This window comes from Nyctibius grandis, chromosome 9, assembly GCF_013368605.1.
Source record: "Nyctibius grandis isolate bNycGra1 chromosome 9, bNycGra1.pri, whole genome shotgun sequence".
Classification (NCBI taxonomy): Eukaryota; Metazoa; Chordata; class Aves; order Nyctibiiformes; family Nyctibiidae; genus Nyctibius; species Nyctibius grandis.
In genome coordinates this window covers 21,389,787-21,406,529 of record NC_090666.1, presented here as the reverse complement: position 1 = coordinate 21,406,529, position 16,743 = coordinate 21,389,787, and the positions used below count along the sequence as shown (strand labels likewise).

General features: G+C 66.2%; 2 protein-coding genes across 2 annotated transcripts; one reads left to right on the top strand and one right to left on the bottom strand.

Moving 5' to 3' along the window:
- The first annotated feature begins 4,494 nt into the window (after positions 1 to 4,494).
- On the top strand, positions 4,495 to 10,493 carry RUFY4 (RUN and FYVE domain containing 4). Its single transcript, XM_068408222.1, has 11 exons — positions 4,495 to 4,559; positions 5,545 to 5,607; positions 5,992 to 6,098; positions 6,457 to 6,582; positions 6,851 to 6,957; positions 7,117 to 7,260; positions 7,965 to 9,024; positions 9,103 to 9,209; positions 9,823 to 9,969; positions 10,180 to 10,311; positions 10,391 to 10,493. Exons 2-11 carry the CDS (start codon positions 5,562 to 5,564, stop codon positions 10,491 to 10,493), a joined length of 2,079 nt encoding a protein of 692 aa, XP_068264323.1. The 5' UTR covers positions 4,495 to 4,559; positions 5,545 to 5,561.
- A 1,680-nt stretch (positions 10,494 to 12,173) lies between these two features.
- Positions 12,174 to 15,118, bottom strand: LOC137667446 (C-X-C chemokine receptor type 2-like). The gene is made up of 2 exons (XM_068408204.1): positions 15,049 to 15,118; positions 12,174 to 13,258 (listed from the first exon to the last, which is right to left on the bottom strand). Exon 2 carries the CDS (start codon positions 13,251 to 13,253, stop codon positions 12,174 to 12,176), a length of 1,080 nt encoding a protein of 359 aa, XP_068264305.1. The 5' UTR covers positions 13,254 to 13,258; positions 15,049 to 15,118.
- Between the last annotated feature and the right edge of the window lie 1,625 nt (positions 15,119 to 16,743).

Sequence of the window (16,743 nt, the reverse complement as noted above, 5' to 3'; positions counted from 1 at the left end):
GGCGGGTTGGGCACCCATGTGCGTGGGTGCCCATCTGGGTGCAGGAAGGGCTGGGGGACACCCCTCTAACAGCTCACACCAGCGTAAAACCCAGCTGCTACTGCACCCAGCACACACGCATGTGCTAGGGGGCACACGCACGTGCCCTGTGAATGGGCACATGCCCACACCCACACCCACGCAGGGACACATACCCCACAGCAGCTCCCCAGGGACCTGCACCCACACTCATGCAAGCTGCAGTTCACCCCAGCCCCAGCTCCACCTGCACACTCGTGAACACACACAGACAAGCACGTGTGTGCGTTACACACCTCTGTGAGTCCCTGTTCTCACACCCACGTCAGGGACACACGGACACAGCGATGGACATGGGACTGCACGACTGCCACCCTACACCCCACCGGTGCCACCCACCCACCCACAGCCCTGAGCACACACCTGCACCCCCAGCAGCTCACACTCCTGTGTCCCCTGCATGTGCTGGGGTCCCCAAGCAGCCAGCGGCCTTTCCCTCCTCCAGGCTGGGTCCCTGCCCTGGCACGTACTGGCCTGTCACCACCCTGCAGTGACACTCCCCCAGGCACTGCCCGGCGATGGCTTTGGCACCCGCTTTGCTGGCACCGTGCAGCCAGAATGTCCCGTGCCACCCCACCAGGCACAGAGCAGCTTCCCAAAGGTTAAGGAACCAAGTGAGGGTGGCACAGCAGGAGCCCTGCACCCTCCGCCAGCCTCTCCCCTCCCTGCCTCAGTTTCCCCAGCATGGGCAGCAGAGCAGGATAGGTCCCCATGCCAGGCGCTGCATGGGCACAGGGATGCCCTGTGCAGGACAATCCTGTGGCACGGGGATCCCACACACACCAGGTGCTGATGGGCACAGGGATGCCCCATGCTGGGTGCTTATGGGTTGGTGGTCCCTCATGCTGGGCACATTTTTGGGCACAGGGATCCCACACAGACTGAGCATTTCATGGGCACAGAGCTCCTCAGTGCCCGGTGCTTACGACCACAGAGATCCCCCACGCTGGGCACTTTATGGGCACAGGGATTTCTCGTGCCGGGTGCTTTATGGGCACAGGGGTCCCCCCATTGTGGGTGCTGTAAGGACACACGGACACCCACCCTGTCTCCACGCTCGCTGTGTAAGGACACAGGGATCCCAGCAGATCGTTTCGCGTGAAGCACTGTACAGCAGATCGCAGCAGATCCTCTCCAGCCAGGCACTGCAGGGGCCCGGGGGTGCACATTATGGAGGGGTGTCACAATGCCATGCTGGGGGGGGACATGAGGAGGGACAAAGGACGTGCCCAGCGCCCTGGCATGCATATGCACGGTTTAACCCTCCGCTGCCCGCAGCAGGGAGGGACAGCGCCAGCCTGTACCCCCATACCCTGCACCCCCAGAGCCCGACCCAGCTCCGTGCCCGTCCCGCAGACCCTAACCCTACCGCCGTGCCCGGCGGTGCCCGCTTACCTCCCGGCGGCGGCCGGCGCGGAGGGGCAGGAGGCAGGACACCAAGGACTTCCCCCAGCGAACCAAGGTGGAAAAGCACCAGCTCAGCCGGGTCATGGTGCCCCTGCGCGGGGGTCACTCGGCCGGGGGGGGCGGTGCAGGGGCCGACCCCTGCCCAGGGCACGCTCGGGGGGGCAGCCAAACTCAGCCGTGCCCCCGCCCCGGTTGCAACAGGCTCCGGTGCCCGGGCAGTGCCCAGGAGGTGCCCGACGGTGAGCACGGCGCCGTGCGGCACCGGGCTGGGGGGCTGCAGTCCCACCGGGCCCCGTCCCCCCGCTTCCAGTCCCCCAGCGTCGCCTGCGCGCTGGCAGCCAGGCAGGGAGCACCGTGACCGCCCATGTCCTGCAGTGCTTGGGTGGGAGCCAGCTCCGCCGCGCTCCCCCTCCTCCTCCTCCTCCATCTCCCCTCACACAGGGCTCAGGGCTCCGCACCCCACCGGGCTCACCCGCCTGCCCCCCGGGCACGGCATCCCCTGGGGTGGATGCCGGACCCTAATAGTGTCCCCCACCTTCCAGCCCCCTCCGGTTTGGGGGTGGAGGAGGCAGTACACCTGGGTTCGATCGCAGCTCGACCAGCAAAGCCCCCCCTGACCCTGCCTCGGTTTCCCTCTGCCCCCCCTGCCCATCCCAAGCCCTAAACGGCAGTGCCTGCACATGGGGGGGCTTCCCTGCCCCTCTGCCAGCCCCTGGTAACCCACCAAGCCTCACCCCTTCCCAGGAGCCTGAGGACACATTCAGGGAGCCCCCACCCAGCCCCCCCAGCAGGGTCCCCTTACCTGAGAGGGTGCCCGGCTCATGCACTGTGCTGCAGGGAACCTCTCAGCACAGGACACCCCAACACAGCCCTGGGCACCCCCAACCCACCACGGGGCTTGCCCAGGGTGCAGAGTGCACTCCCACCCTGCAGCTGCACCAGGGACCCCACACACCCCCTGCACCCATTGGGGTTGCACCAAGGGGGGCTAGCAGCAGCACCCCCAGATGCCACCACGATGCTGCAGTGATGCCAGGCAAGGACCTGTCCCTGTGGGGCGGCTGCCAGTGCCAAGCGTGGGCAGCAGCCATGCCAGGCCTGGGCACTAATTGCATTTGCCCTCGAAAGGCTCCTAACGAGCTGCAGCACCAGGGAGGGGCGCAGGGATCAGGGGGTTTTGGGGGGTCCCACACTCACGGCTGTCCCCCACAGCCCTGCCTGGCACCCTGGGGTGGGCCGAGGGCTGGTGGAAAGGAGGTGCCAGGGTACGGCCCCCTCACCTTGAGTGCCTGGGAGGTGACATCACCGCTGGCTCCACTGTCCCCCACCTGCATTTAATTAGCAGATGGCCCCGCACACTGGACCCCCCCGCTGGGCAGCGCCAGGCCTGTGCAGGGCCATTAGCTTTATTGGCTGCGCTGAACGAGGGCCAGGCCTCGTTAATTGAATTGCACCCACGCCAAGGACGGGCAGGCATCTTTCCCCCCCCCCGCAGCCCCTCGGCACCCCTTTCCTCGCCCTTGGCTGGGGCAGAGACAGGGGACCCCGCTGCCGGGGTGGCACCTGCCCTGGCGAGGGGTGAGCAGTGTCACAGACCCCCACAGGTTTTGGGGTCCTGCCCACGGGGTGCCTGGCACAGGGTGGGCAGCGCTGGCGGATGGGTGCAACAGCGGGCACACACACGTGTGTGCACATACACGCGGGTGCCCCTCAGCCCCGCGCCCACCCCTGCCACATGTACATGGCTTGCACCTACACACGCACACCCATAGCCATGCACACGCAGCCTGCACACGTGTGCAGTCACACACACGTATGCATCCCCCCCCGGCACAGTGGGGTGATGGTCCACCAGCCTCCCAACACCCTATCCACCCCCCTATCTGATGTGGGGTACTGTGCTCCATGCCCACATGGCCACCCACTGTGGGGTGGCAAGGGGTTGCTGGGTAGGCTGGGGGTCACGCTGAGCACTGCCACCAGCTCCCCCATGCCCCCCGGCTGTTCGGGGGCACCTCACAGCCCAACACTCCCCCTCGGGAGCCAGAAGGGTGCGGGGAGGCTCAAGCTCCCGCTCAACATCACTTCCTACTTTCGCTTTGGTGCTGAACCGAGGCCTGGCCTGGGGGTGGCGGGTGCCCTTCAGGCCCCCCCTGGGTGGCACAGGTAGGGGCAGTGGGTGCTGTGAGGCAGGGTGCGATGGGGGACAGAATGTGGGGGCAGCTGGGCACGGCTGGGGGCATCCGCCAAGCTGGATGGTGGTGGAGAGTGGGATGGCAGAGGGTCCCCACGCCCGGCACGGGGAAGGGGAGTTGGCATGGCCCCCAGCCCCGCCCAGGGGATTTAGCCCCCACCCCAGAAGGAGCCCGCAGGGCAGGGCTGGCACAGCAAAGGGGGACGGGCACGGTGGCCAAGGGGCGCTGCCACGCTGGGGGCCCCCCAGGCACAGACAGCAAAAGGGGGGGGCCTTGCCCAGGGTGCCCCAGAAAGAGTTTGCACCCCGGCTCTGCACACAGCCCCCATGTCGGGGGCAGATGCCTGGGGGGGGGCTGTGGGCTTTGCTGCAGTGGGCTGTGTCTCCTGGGGGGGCTCTGTGCCCAGGGGCTGTTGCCCCTGGGGGCTGTTGTGCATGGGGCGGGGGGGGCTCTGTGCCAGAGGCTCCTGCTGCCCCAGGGTGCTAGCTAGGTATGGGTCCCAGACCCCCTCCCCCGAAACTGCAGGGGGGTCCCTCAAAGCATTCCCAAGCCCATTCCCATGGGAGGGCATCAGAGTTCCCCCCAGTGTCTTCCCCCCCGCAGGGGCTGCACTGGGGGACCAGCCTCGCTGACCCTCTTCCCAAAACTGGCATCCCCCCAAACCGGGGATCCTGGTGCCAAGGGGCCAAGACGCGGTGCCTGGTGTGGTGTGAGACGGGTGGGGGGTGGCTCCTGTGGCCCTCCCGATCTCCCACACTTCCTCCTGGCCAAGGTACAAAAGGAGAAGCAGGCGGGCTCGGCGTGGGCACAGGGACACGCCAGCATCCCCCCCAGCACCCGGTGAGCGCCTCGGGGCACCCTACGGCTCCCCCGCCACAGGTAAGGGGCTCCTCTTCCCTGGGGAAACTGAGGCACGGGCAGGGTGGGTAGGCAGGAAGACTGCTCGCCCAAGGTCACCCAAGGGCAGCCGAACAGGAACCCAGTCGTCTGGAGTCCCGTGTCCTGCCCTGACTGCCGTGCCACCCTGCTGCAGCGGGGAGCACGGGGCACTCACACGCGTTTGGGCACACTCGGGCACACTCGCTCCTGTGAGCGCACACACACCCTGCCGTGCACACCCCCATGCACACACATGTGCTCCCCCGGCCCTGTGCCCAGACACCAGCCTCGGTGACAAGCCCAGGTCCTGCCACCTCCGTGGGTAGGTCCCTTGCCCTGTCCCCAGGGTGCCACCCGCCACCCCCCAAAACATCCCCACTGCACTGTGTCCCCCCCAGCCCCCCCTGCCCCATGCCCACAACACCCCCAAACCCCACGCTGGCCCCACAGGCAGCTTGCTGTGCCAGGGGAGCTCGGTTTGGGGGGGTGCTGCGTGTCAGGGGCTGTGTGCCCCCCTCCCCCGCCCCCCGGGGAGCCCCCCCTGCTGTTCATGGTATGAGCAAGGGAAGCGAGAGCAGAAGGAGAGGCAGCGCTTCCCCCACACCAAACCCACATCCTGAATCCTGGGGGACAGGGACGATGACAGAGACGCACTGGGGTGGGGGCACTCAGCCCCAGCAGCGCCTCAAGGAATGGGGCAGAGGCTGGGCATGGTGTGGGGGCAGACCCCGGGGGCATTTTGGGACAGAGCACATGGACAACTAAGGGGGTATGGGATGGTGCACCTTTGCCTACCCCATGCCCCATGTAGTGGGGGGACATGGGCAGGGCAAGGGGGTGCCTGAGCCCACCCCCTCTTACCTTTACAGCAGGCAGCTCCCAGGTGGAGCTGGGGGGGGGCAGACCCTCTCCTTGGGGCAGAGAGTAGGGGGATGCCAGGTGAGTGCCAGCCTGGCATCTCTCATCTCTGCCCCTGCCTTTGCAGACTCCCAGGGGACAGCCATGGCGGGGGACGGGGAGCTCAACCGCGTCATCAGGGACCTGCAGAGTAAGTGTGACAGCTTGTCCCCTGCCAGTGTGTCCCTGCGTGGCGTGTCTCGTCCTGGCCGTGCTGGGTCCCTCCCTGCACCCAGACCGTGGGTCACTGCCATGGGTGCCATACTCACCCCCCAGAGCCTCCCAGCACCAACCCTGCCGTGGCTGCCTACTCTCGTCCTCGCTGCCAGCCCCAGGGGACCGGCAGTGCCCGGTGGGTAACTGTGCCCCTCGCACCCCTCGCTCTCCCGTTTCATCCCAGGGCAGGTTCCTCTTTCACCCACCAGCAGAAATCCCCGGGGCCAGGAGCCAGGAGGCGGCGGGGAAGCAGGTGGGATGGGGCAGGGTGCCTGCTGCCAGGGCAGGGCCGTGCCAGCTCAGCCCTGCCGTCCTGCAGAGACCGTGGCCGAGCTGAACCGCAGCTACCGGGAGCAGAACCTGCCGGTGACGGATGGGAGCCGGGAGCTGCACAGCCTCTGCGCCCAGCTGGAGTTCCTCCTCCAGGTACCGCCGCTCCTCTGTCCCCACCACTCCCTGCCTCAGTTTCCCCTGGGCACAGCTGAGAGCAGAGGGGACCCCGCACCGGCCGTTTTGGGGGTAGGATGACCCCAGCTGGTGTTGTCCAGCCCTGGGCATCCCCAGCTACACAGGCACCTGGAGCAGGCTCACCCGCATCCGTGTGTGTAATTGCACGTGCTGCAAAAGGGAAACTGAGGCACAGAGCCAGCAAGGGGCAGACAGCCAGGGCATACCAGGGCCCACACTGCTGGAGGAGCTGGTTGGATCCCAGCCCCACAGGGGACAGGCTGGAGGAACAGGGGACACCCCCAAACAAGCAAGCCCAAACCCATGTCTCTGCCAGTTTGACCTCAAGGAGAAGAGGAGCTTCTTCGGGCAGCGCAAGGACTATTGGGACTTCTTGTGCCAGGGCCTGGCGCGGCGCCGGCAGGAGCACGAGGGCGTTCGCTTCGTCACCTCCCTGGAGAAGGTGGGCATGGGCTAGTGGGGTGCCCGGGGGCTCGTGCACGCACACATGTGCGCACTTGTGCTTGCTTGCAGGTGCCCACACACTTGTGCACGGGCACACACTCACCCAGGCACTGAAGATTCGCCCACTGGCACTTTCCCTACTCTGGGGTCCCCACTGCCCCTCAGCGCTGGCCCTGGGGACCCCATTCCCTCCTGCATGGGCTGAGGGGGAGGTGTGCAGGGGGCAGGGTGGCATGGCAGGGCTGCGTAACCCTCTCTCCCCCCAGCTGAAGACCCCCGTGGGCAGGGGCCGAGCCTTCCTGCGGTACTGCCTGGTGCACCGGCAGCTGGCAGAGTCCCTGCAGCTCTGCCTCCTCGACCCTGAGAGCCTCCGGTAAGAGCAGGGGGCACGGGGAGGAGGGGATGCTCGCGGTGGTGGGGTGGCACAGCCAGGGCAGGCAGTGCCCTGCAGCGCGCGGTGGGTAAGGGTGCTGCAGGCACGGGTGCCCACCCAGGGCACGGAGGGGTGCGTGAGCCTGTTCTGTGGTTGCAGTGAGTGGTACTACGCCCGCAGCCCCTTCCTGAGCCCCCAGCGCCGGGCAGAGATCCTGGGCAGCCTCTACGAGCTGGACAGTGTCACCTTCCACCTGGCCCTGCGCAGGGCTGACCTGGACATCGCCTGGCCCACGTTCTCCGAGTGAGCCTGGGGACATGGGGGGCACTGGGGGCACCAGGGGCACCGGGGGCATCAGGGGTGCCAGAGGCATCAGCTGCTCAACATCGCAGAGCAGGAGATGGGCATCCGTCTGCCACCCCAGACCCCATGCAGTGCCCCAGCTGTGCCATCCCTCTGTACATGGCCCCAGGTGGGCACAGACACCCATGCCAGCACGCACGCCATGCCCGCGCCCGCAAACATGCCACACGTGCATGCACACACACACCCCGCCATCCTCTGCCAAGCACATGCCCATGCACAGGTCTGCTGCAACACCGTGACACTGACATCTGAGACACGGGGACACACGTGTGTGCGTGCACACCCTTGCCCCTGGGCACACTTGCAGGTAGGACTCATGGACACAGCTGCTCCGGCACATTCACACCTGCTCTGCTGCTCGCTCACTCGTGTGCACACACTGCCACAAGAACACGCGCAGCCCCCATTTACCCCCTGCCACTGCCATGGGGGTCTCTGGGTGCCACCTGCTCTGCGGGTGTTTGGGCTGATGGCACTAGCCTCCCTGGTCCCCTGTCACCAGGTGCCACCCAGTGCCACCAGCCCTGCTGCCCTCTCCATCCCCAAAGGCTGATGGTGCCCAGGGAGCTCTGCGGGAGGGTGGCAGTGCCTGGCTCACCCTGGGGGTGGCCCGGTGGCCCTGAGCCCTGTGTCCCCTCTAGGACACTGGTACGGCCCAGCCTGGTGGCTGGGAGCAGCCCAGCAAAGGCAGTTCTGCAGACAGGCGATACCAGCACTGGAGCACATGGATGGCCCGATGGCATCACCCGTCCCACCGTGTCACCCCAAAGAGTGCCTGCCCACCCATGCCCACCCTCCTTGGCTGACCCTCGGGCAGGGAGTGTAGAGGCAGAGGAGGAGGACATGGAGGTGAAGAAGGATGTGGCAGAGGAGGATGAAGAGGAGATGGAAAAGGATGAGGATGAGAATGAGGATGAGAATGAGGAGGAGAAGGAGGATGTGGAGATAGATGTGGAGGTGGAGAAGGACGTGGAAGAGGAGGATGAAGAGGAGTTGGAGAAGGATGAGAAGAAGATGGACAACGTGGATGTGAAGGAGCTTGAGGACGCACAGGGCGCTGGCAAAGCGCTTCAGACCGATGGTGACAGGGAGCCTGGCACGTCCCCGCCGCCTGGCACAGGGTGCATGCCAGGCTCCTCGCCACCGGTGCCTGGGCAGCTGGGTGGGACGGAGGCATCCCTGCAGGCGCTGGTGTCCCAGCTGCGGGCCGAGCTGGGGCAGCAGGAGGTGGCATCACGGGCGCTGGCAGCGCGGCTTGCGCGGGAGGAGCGGCGGCACCGGCAGCAGGAGAAGACCAGCGCCCGGCGGGCCGAGCTGCAGGCGCGGGAGGCCGAGGCGCTGCGGGAGACCAACGCGTTCCTGGGGCAGGCGCTGGAGGCGGCGGTGGCAGCGGGGGGCCCGGGGGCGCTGGGGCGGGCGCAGGAGGAGGCGTGGGGCTGGCAGGAGGTGGCGGAGGAGCGGGGTGTGCGGCTGGCCGAGGCACGGGCGGAGACGGCGGCACTGGCCTCGCGCCTCCGGGACTGCCAGGTGGCACCGGCGGCGGGACGGGCGGACACGCTGGAGGACGGCGGTGCCCCAGGCGAGGTGGCTGCCGTGGAGGAGGTGCTGCGGCGGGCACTGGGGCTCGCCCGTGGCCCCCAGGACCCCCCGCCGGACCCCCAGGCAGAGGGGGAGCCCGGCACAGCCGCCGGCATGGCCATGGTATGGGCAGGCCTGAGGGGACCTCACGGTGGGGCGGGGGGTTAGGGGGCCAGGGCTGAGCCCCCTGCTCTCCTGCAGCACCTGGCCACCCTGGCTGCCGCAGCGTGGGAGGAGGCACGGCAGAGCCGGCAGCAGCTCCAGGCCCAGCGGCAGGAGGTGGAGAGGCTGCAGGAGCAGCTCGGCAGGTTGGGCAGGGACCCTCCGCTCCCACCGTCCCCTGTCCCACTGATGCAGGGTTTCCCCTGGGCACCCCCCCATGGCTCCCCACTCGGACCCAGGGGAGCAGGACCAGGGGGAAGGAGGGAAGGATTTGGGGAGGGAGGGCTGGAGGGAGGCTTCAATTTGGGGAGTGATAGGTAGGTGGAGGGGTGGGTGGGCAGAGGGGGGAAGAATGAATTTGGGGTGAGTAAAGGGGTGGAGGGGTGGATGGAGGGATGGAGGGATGAATTTGGGGCGAATAAGTTGATGGGCGGGCACACAGAGGGGTGAAGGGATGAATTTGGGACAAGTGGATGGGAATCAAGGGGTGAATTTGGGGTGAGTAGATGGATGGATGGATGGGTGGGCAGAAGGTCAGAGGGATGTGTGTAGGGAAGGATGGATGAACAGCTGGGAAGTGGTGGCTGGCCCCACAGATGGCAAGGTGGCTGTGAGGATGGGGAGGCAGCTTGGGGATGGATGGGCAGCGGATAGAGGGTGGGAGGAAGGGATGGATGTGTGGGTGGATGGATGGGTGGATGGATGGAGAGACGGCCAGCTGAGGGACAGGGGGACCATCTCCCCACTGCCCCGTGCCAGGGCCCGTCAGGACGGCGAGCGCTGGGCATCAGCACTGCAGCGGGCGCAGCGGGAGGCCCTGGAGCGAGAGGCCACGTGCGGCGCGGAGCAGGCGCGGCAGCAGGAGCTCATTCGCGACATGAAGGGGCGGCTGCTGGAGCTGCTGCGGTGAGAGCCCCGAGGACCCCACCAGTGTGGGGCCACACGTGGGTGGGGGACCCTCCCTTTGCCCAGAGGAGGGCACCAGAGCCCAGGCAAATCCCGCTCACCACTTTGGAACACTTAGGTGCCCACCTTGTGTCTGGGGTGCCAGGGCATGCTCCTGGACCCCCACCACGGGGCATGCTCCTGCCAGGGCCGACCTGTTCCCTCCCACAGGGAGAAGGATGCCCTGTGGCAGAAGACGGAGGGCATCGACGCCCCGATGCCCAGGCCGGTGCCCCATGACGCAGGGCTGTGCGCCCGCTGCCACAAGGATTTCCGCCTCCTCTCCCGACGGTACAACTGCAGGTGGGCTGCGGGGGGCACTGGGGGTGGCACCGGGATGGCACAGGGACGGCATGACTCTCACTGCCTGCTCTCTCCGCAGGCTGTGCCAGGGCAAGGTGTGCCATGCGTGCTCCGTGGACGTGGGCAAGCAGGGACGCTGCTGCCTGCTTTGCTACCAGCAAAGGCCCTCGCAGGCTACGTGAGCCGGGACAGCAGTCCTCCTGCCGTGCCTGGGACACACCCTGCCCTGGCTGCCTCCTCCTGGACTTACCTGGGATCCAGGTGTTTGGGGCCAGCAGGCAGGTCCTGCTGCCTGACATTTCGGGTTTGAGACGTGTCTTTCTTGTGGCTGGTCCACAGAGAAGAAAACAACCTGCTCCTGCTACCTCTGTGACTCCCGTGTCATCTGTCAGTGGTTGCCGGATTGACCCCCAGGCTGGGTGCGGGGTGGGGGGATGCTGGTATGGAGGTGTCCAAGCCCTCCTGGGGGGAACCATCCCCACAAGGGGTGTCCCAGCTGCGGCCAGGCTGAGCCACCATCTGCCCCGTCCTGCAGCAGGGAGGCAGCAGTGGGCAGGGGAGATGGCTCTTGGCCAACAGCCCCAGCTTCCTGCCCGGCTGCAAGGAACCTCTTGGGCAAGAGGTTTCCCAGACGCAAAGGTGATGGGCTGTCCCTGCCCAGCACCCCTGCTGACCCTGCCCAGCCCCGAGTCCCCAGGGCTCCCTGCCTGGGTGCCAGAGGACCCCCGTACCCACCCGTAAGCCAGCATATGGCTGGCACCCACTGATGCCCCCACGGTTAAGGGCACCCACTGATGCCCCCATGCTTAAGGACCCCCAGGAGCCTGGATCAGGGGGAGGTGGAAGAGTATGAGACACCCATGGAAAGATGCTTGGGCGCATCCCGGGACAGGCACCCCAGTACCTGGCACACGGGGTCACAGGAGGGACCCCAGCAGGGTCACAGCCCTCTCTTCAGCCCCTCTGGCCCGCTCCGGTGCCAGCCCCAGTTGCCCAAGCCGGGGCGGAAACATCCTGGTTGTGTAAGGGACAGGTTCCCAGCCCTTTGCACAATGATGTCCTGGCACCAAAGCGCTGGGGGGGGGGTCAGGGGTGCCCCGGGTGCCAGCACCCTTCAGGCAGAGGTCACAGGGCTGGCTCAGTGTCAGTGAAGGGCTGCCTAGGGATCTTGCAGTGGTTTACTCCACTGGGGCTCAGATCAGGGTTGGGAAGCGGGTGGCTCTGTCCCCAGATGGGACAGACACCACACAGAGACCCCCACACCAGGGAAGTGCCAGGACCTGGCTGGGCGGCTGCGGGGAGCGAGACCCGAGTTTGCGTTCCCTCTGGGGACCCACAGGATGCTGAACCCTCTGCAACAGCCTCTTGGGCAACAGCCCTTCCCTGGCCTGGAAGCGGGGTTGCCCACACCCCGTGGGACACAGCTGTCACTGCTGCTTTGGCACTGAGATGGAGAGCCCAGGACCCACTGTCCCCAGAGATGTGCCCTAGCCCTGTCCTGCAATCTCCCTCCCCGTGGCAAAAAGAAGCCAGACCTGTGTGACCAACCCACTGACTGCTTTATTGCTGGATGGCCATCATCCATGAACACAATGCCCACAGTGGGGTCACGGGGTCCCCGAAGTCACAGGCTCTGCCCCAAAGAGCAGGGAGGGTGGGTGGTGCTTGGCATTGCTCCCCTGGCAATGGGATCCTACCTGCTTGCTGCCCAAGCACCCTTCCAGCTGGGGTCCAGCATCCAGTGGTGGCCCTGTACACCCCTGTGTCATCGCTGTGCCATCACAGGGGGCTGGGCAAGGATGCTGGGGTGCGTGGGGTGCCAGGATCCGCTGGGAGCCATGAGAGTCAGGTCCCAGCAGGGCTCAGAGCGTGGTGGAGGTGTTGCCAGAGGTGGAGGCGTAGGAGGTGCGGCCATAGCGGGCCACGGCATCCTTGCTGATGAGCCCGCGCTGTGCCAGGATCTTGAGGAAGCTGTTGCGAAACTTCTGCCCGATGAAGGCGTAGATGATGGGGTTGATGCAGCTGTGGGCAAAGCCCAGGACTTGCGTGACAGAGAGGGCCGTGTCGATGCGGTTCCTCCTCTCGCAGGTCTCGGCGATGGCCCGCGTCCTCATGAGGGTATCGCTCACCAACGTGATGTTGTAGGGCAGCCAGCAGATGAGGAAGACCAGCACCACGGCGAAGATGACTTTCATGGCCCGCTGCTTCTGGGCGTTCTTGGTCTGCAGGAGGGTGTGGATGGTGACGCCATAGCAGAAGAGCATCACCAGGAGGGGCAGAGCGAAGCCAAAGGTCTGTGGCAGGACCCGCAGCACCACCCGCCACTTGGACGTGTCCTCTCCACCGATGCGCTCGTAGCACACGGTGCCATTGCTGGGTGAGGGGAAAGCCTCGCGGAAGAGCAGCACAGGCAGGGACAGCAACACAGAGAAGACCCAGATGCCCAAGCAGACAAACTTCACCCAGTGCCTCTTCTCGGTAGCGGCCCGAGTGGCGTAGACGATGGCCAGGTAGCGGTCCACGCTGATGCAGGCCAGCAGCAGGATGCCGCTGTAGAAGTTGGCCTCCTGCAGCACGGAGACAGCTTTGCACATCACGGTGCCGAAGACCCACTCGTGGGCTCGGTAGGCAGCCCACAGCGGCAGGGTGAAGGCAAAGAGCAGGTCCGCCACGGCCAGGTTGAGCAGGTAGACATCGGTGACAGAGCGGTTGGTGTGGCTGGAGGTCACCACCAGCACCACCAGCCCGTTCCCCACCACACTGAGGATGAAGACAAGGCAGTAGATCACCACCACCAGATACTTGTTGAGGACAGAGCCATCAGGCCGGCATGGGGCAGAGGAGATAGCGGTGTCGGGCATGGCCGTGTTGTCATCATCATAGCTGTAGTTGTAGTGGGAGAAGATGTTGGAGAAATCCCCATTGAAGGTGAAAGACTCCATTTTGCCTGTGGAGCACAAAGCAGCATGAATGTGGGGTGAGAGGGTGGTGTGGTCCAGGGGTGACAGCATCTCTGGGTCCCTTGGCATCTTCATTGCCCCCCAGGTCCCCTCCTAGCCAGTGGGCAGCCCCCCTCCATCGCTTCACTGTATCCATGCTGTGCCAGGTAATGGGTAGTGCTGCAGGTGGACACTGTTCCTCATATGTCCCCTTGTACAACACCCCCAGCACCCCTTGGTCTGCTCCACTTCACCCCAACCTTGTCCCTTCCCTGTCCCCCATGGAGGAAGGGGTTCCCCCACAGACTGGCCACCTTTTCTCGGGTTGGGGGGCTCCCCCATCGATGCAACATCAGGTCCCTCTGGGAGACACCAGCATCCCTGAATCACCCTGATTTGTGTGGGTCCTTCAAAAGCCTCTCAGCTCTTTGGGCATTTCAGGGCCTCTCAGGCACCTCCAAAGTCCTTCAAGCACCTCTGGATCCCTCCAGCCTCTCCACCCCCTCAAGCATCACTGCTGGAGCCGCTCCTCCTGCCACCCCAGCCAGCAGCGAGGCTGCAGTCACAGTGCCCGGGGCAGGCGGCACTCAAGAAGGTCTGAAGGTGGTTTCATGCCCTTCTTTCCCCCGCCAGGTCCTGTCCCTGTGTGAGTGGTTTCACCCCCCGGACGGAAACATGTGTCACCCTTTGCTGGCGGCTTTGGAAATATTTCACGTCTCTGGTTTTCCTGTTGCTCAGCCGGGTGCTGCTGCGCATCCCCATGTCCCCGTGCTCGGCCACAATGGGGAAATCACAGGTGACAGTCACTCCCTGTCTCCTCACTTGTAGGACACCCTGCTCTGTCCCTGCCTCCCTGAAGACCATTGGGTTTCAGCCTTCTCCCAGTATGGATCCAGACTCTGGGTTCTCTCCAGTTTCAGCCCTCTGCCCCATTTCTGAGCCCATGAGCCCCTCCAGGGCTTGGCGATGCCAGGGCTGCGTGGGGGTGCTGAGTCCCTGCAGCTCTGAGGGGTCCCCAGCCCGGAGATGTCCCCGTTTGAACCCAAACCATCTCTGTAACCTTCTGCCCGGCAGGAATTCCCCGCTGCAGCCAGACCGGTGACCCTGCCCGGAAAAATCCCTCCCCGGCTCTGCCAGCCCTGCTCCTGCGGTGATCCCGGGATGGTGATGCTGGGGTGGTGATGCCCCAGCATCCCAGAGGACCACGGCTGGGGACACTGCAGGTGCCAATGGGGAAAGTCCCCCCGAGTTGGGCCACTGCGGGCACGGGGCAGAGACGGACACCAACGCTTCCCCTCGTCTATTTTTGTCTGCTGCTTTCTTTCTCCTCACTCCAAAATCATGGCCGTTCTCTGGGACCGGGTATCCCCCACCCGTGGGTACCCTGCAGCCGGCCCAGCTGGGGAAACAAGCAGCACCCCATTTCCCCTCCTGACCCTGGAAGGGCTGGGGGACACTGGGGTGGCCCTGGGGGTCCCCTCAGGGAGGAAGGAGGGACACGCCATGGGGAAGCACCCCATCAGCGTGCGGGGAAATGGGAGCAGGCACCTTCCCCCTGGGGCACCCCCAGCTGATGTCCCTGGAGACTGTGGGGGGTCTGCACCCCATATGAGCCCCGAGCACAGCCCTGGGTGCCCCCAGCGCTGTCTCCCACTCCCCCTGCAGCAGGCAGCCCCTCCGGCAGCCGGAGCAGCCCACCCGGCCACCAGCCCAGCCCACTCCGCATGTGAGGGGGCTCAGCTGGGTGCTGGGGGGCTGGTGAAGCCCAAGGGACTCCCCGGTCACCCTGGGGACTCACCACTCTCTGCCCTCGCCGTCCCCCCAGCTCCAGGGTCTTCTGCCTGTCCCAAGCCGGTCCTCACCGGGGGGCACCCGGGCACGGGGACGAATCCAGGCGTCACCCCCAAAGGGCTCCAGTGCAGAGCGTGGCAGCACCAGGCCCGGGGGTCCCGGCAGGCCAGCCGGAGGGTCCCTCGCTTGCGCCCGCCACTATGCCACCTCTGGACGCCCCTTCCCTCCGCCGCCCGCTTTATGCTGCCCGGGGAGGAAGCGAGGTTGCAAAACCTTCTCCCAGCGTGAAGGGGAAGTGGCAGCCAGAAGGGACCCTTCCCCAGCTTCCCCAGGATGCCTTCCCAGGGGACTGGGGGGAGCCCGCAGCCCCCCAGGGTGTCCCAAGCCACCCAGCAGCAGGTGACACTGGGGTGCACCCAGGGGTGCATGGCCCTCTCCTGCAGTGATGCACCCCGCGGGTCTCCAGCCGGGGGTCCCCACCTTGTCCCCTGGCCCCCAGTGGATGCAGGGCTCTCCTTTGAGGCCCCCCTGGGTGCTGAGGACCCCCCGGGAGAGCGGAGGCCCCCCCGGGGCCGTGGGGGTTTGGTGGGCAGGCCGGTGGGCGAAGGCAGGGCAGGGATCCGTGCCTCAGTTTCCCCATTGATAGAGCGGGGGTTGGCGCCGGCGTTTGGGGGGGCACAGAGGCACTGCGGGGCTGGCTTGTCCCTGTTAGGGGGTGCTGCGGGGGACCCCCCAGAGCAGAGTCCGGTGTCCTCCCCGCCCTGACTGTGCGGTGCTGTGCCGAGCCAAGCCGAGCCAAGCCGAGCCGAGCCAAGCCGCCAGGCGGAGCCATGCCCTCATGCCAGGCCCGCAGGCTCGAGGGCATCTCCCGACACCCCCGTAACCCTGGGGCACCCCTACTCCCCTGAGCACCCTCAATGCCTTTGGGGGAAGACCGCACCCCTGGGCACCCTCGGGGCATCCCATCTCTCTGGGGCACCCCAAACCCTTGGGGCACCCCCAACCCCACAGCTTTTGGGTTCCTGTCAGTTTTAGGGGTACCCCAGACTTTTGGGGCACCTCTGTTCCCTGGGGCACCCGTGCAGTTGTAGGGCACCGTCATACCCCTGGGGCATCACCACAGCTCCAGGAACAGTCCTATTCCCCGGGGACACCTCCATGCTCTTCTGGGGCACCCACAAAGTTTTGGGCACCCCTCCCCAGCTCCAGGGCATCCTCCCAGTTCCCCTAGGGTGTCCCCATTCCCTGGGGCACTCCCACGCTCTTGGGGACCCCCATCCCTTTGGGGCAACCTCCCATCACCCTGTGTCACCCCTGTTCCCTGGGGGCCCCCTACGCTTTTGGGGTGCCATAACCCTGTGATCATGCAGCCTGCGGGACACCCCTTTCCCCTGTGGGCACCCCCATATCCCTGGAGCACCCCATTCTCGTGCAGACCCCCATACCCTGGGGCACACCCACATCTGCCTGGGGTACCCGTCTACCCTGGGCACCTCCACACTTCTGGGGCCTCCTTGCCCCAGGCGCACCCCATATCCCCGCATCCCCCAACTAGGGGGACCCCCATACCCTGGGGCATCCCCCAGCCTCCCCCATTTGGGGGCACCCCCGCTGTACCCCACTCCCCCGGCCCTTCCGCCCCCCCCTCCAACGCGGACAGGTGGGCGGGGCGTCCAGTGACGTCACGCGGAGGGCGGGGCAG

Coding starts and splice junctions, on each gene's coding strand:
- LOC137667446 (XM_068408204.1), bottom strand. CDS start 13,253: ATGGAGTCTTTCACCTTCAATGGGGATTTCTCCAACATCTTCTCCCAC.
- RUFY4 (XM_068408222.1), top strand. CDS start 5,562: ATGGCGGGGGACGGGGAGCTCAACCGCGTCATCAGGGACCTGCAGA. Junction 6,583..6,850: donor TCGTCACCTCCCTGGAGAAG/GTGGGCATGGGC, acceptor CTCTCCCCCCAG/CTGAAGACCCCCGTGGGCAG. Junction 7,261..7,964: donor GCCTGGCCCACGTTCTCCGA/GTGAGCCTGGGG, acceptor TGTCCCCTCTAG/GACACTGGTACGGCCCAGCC.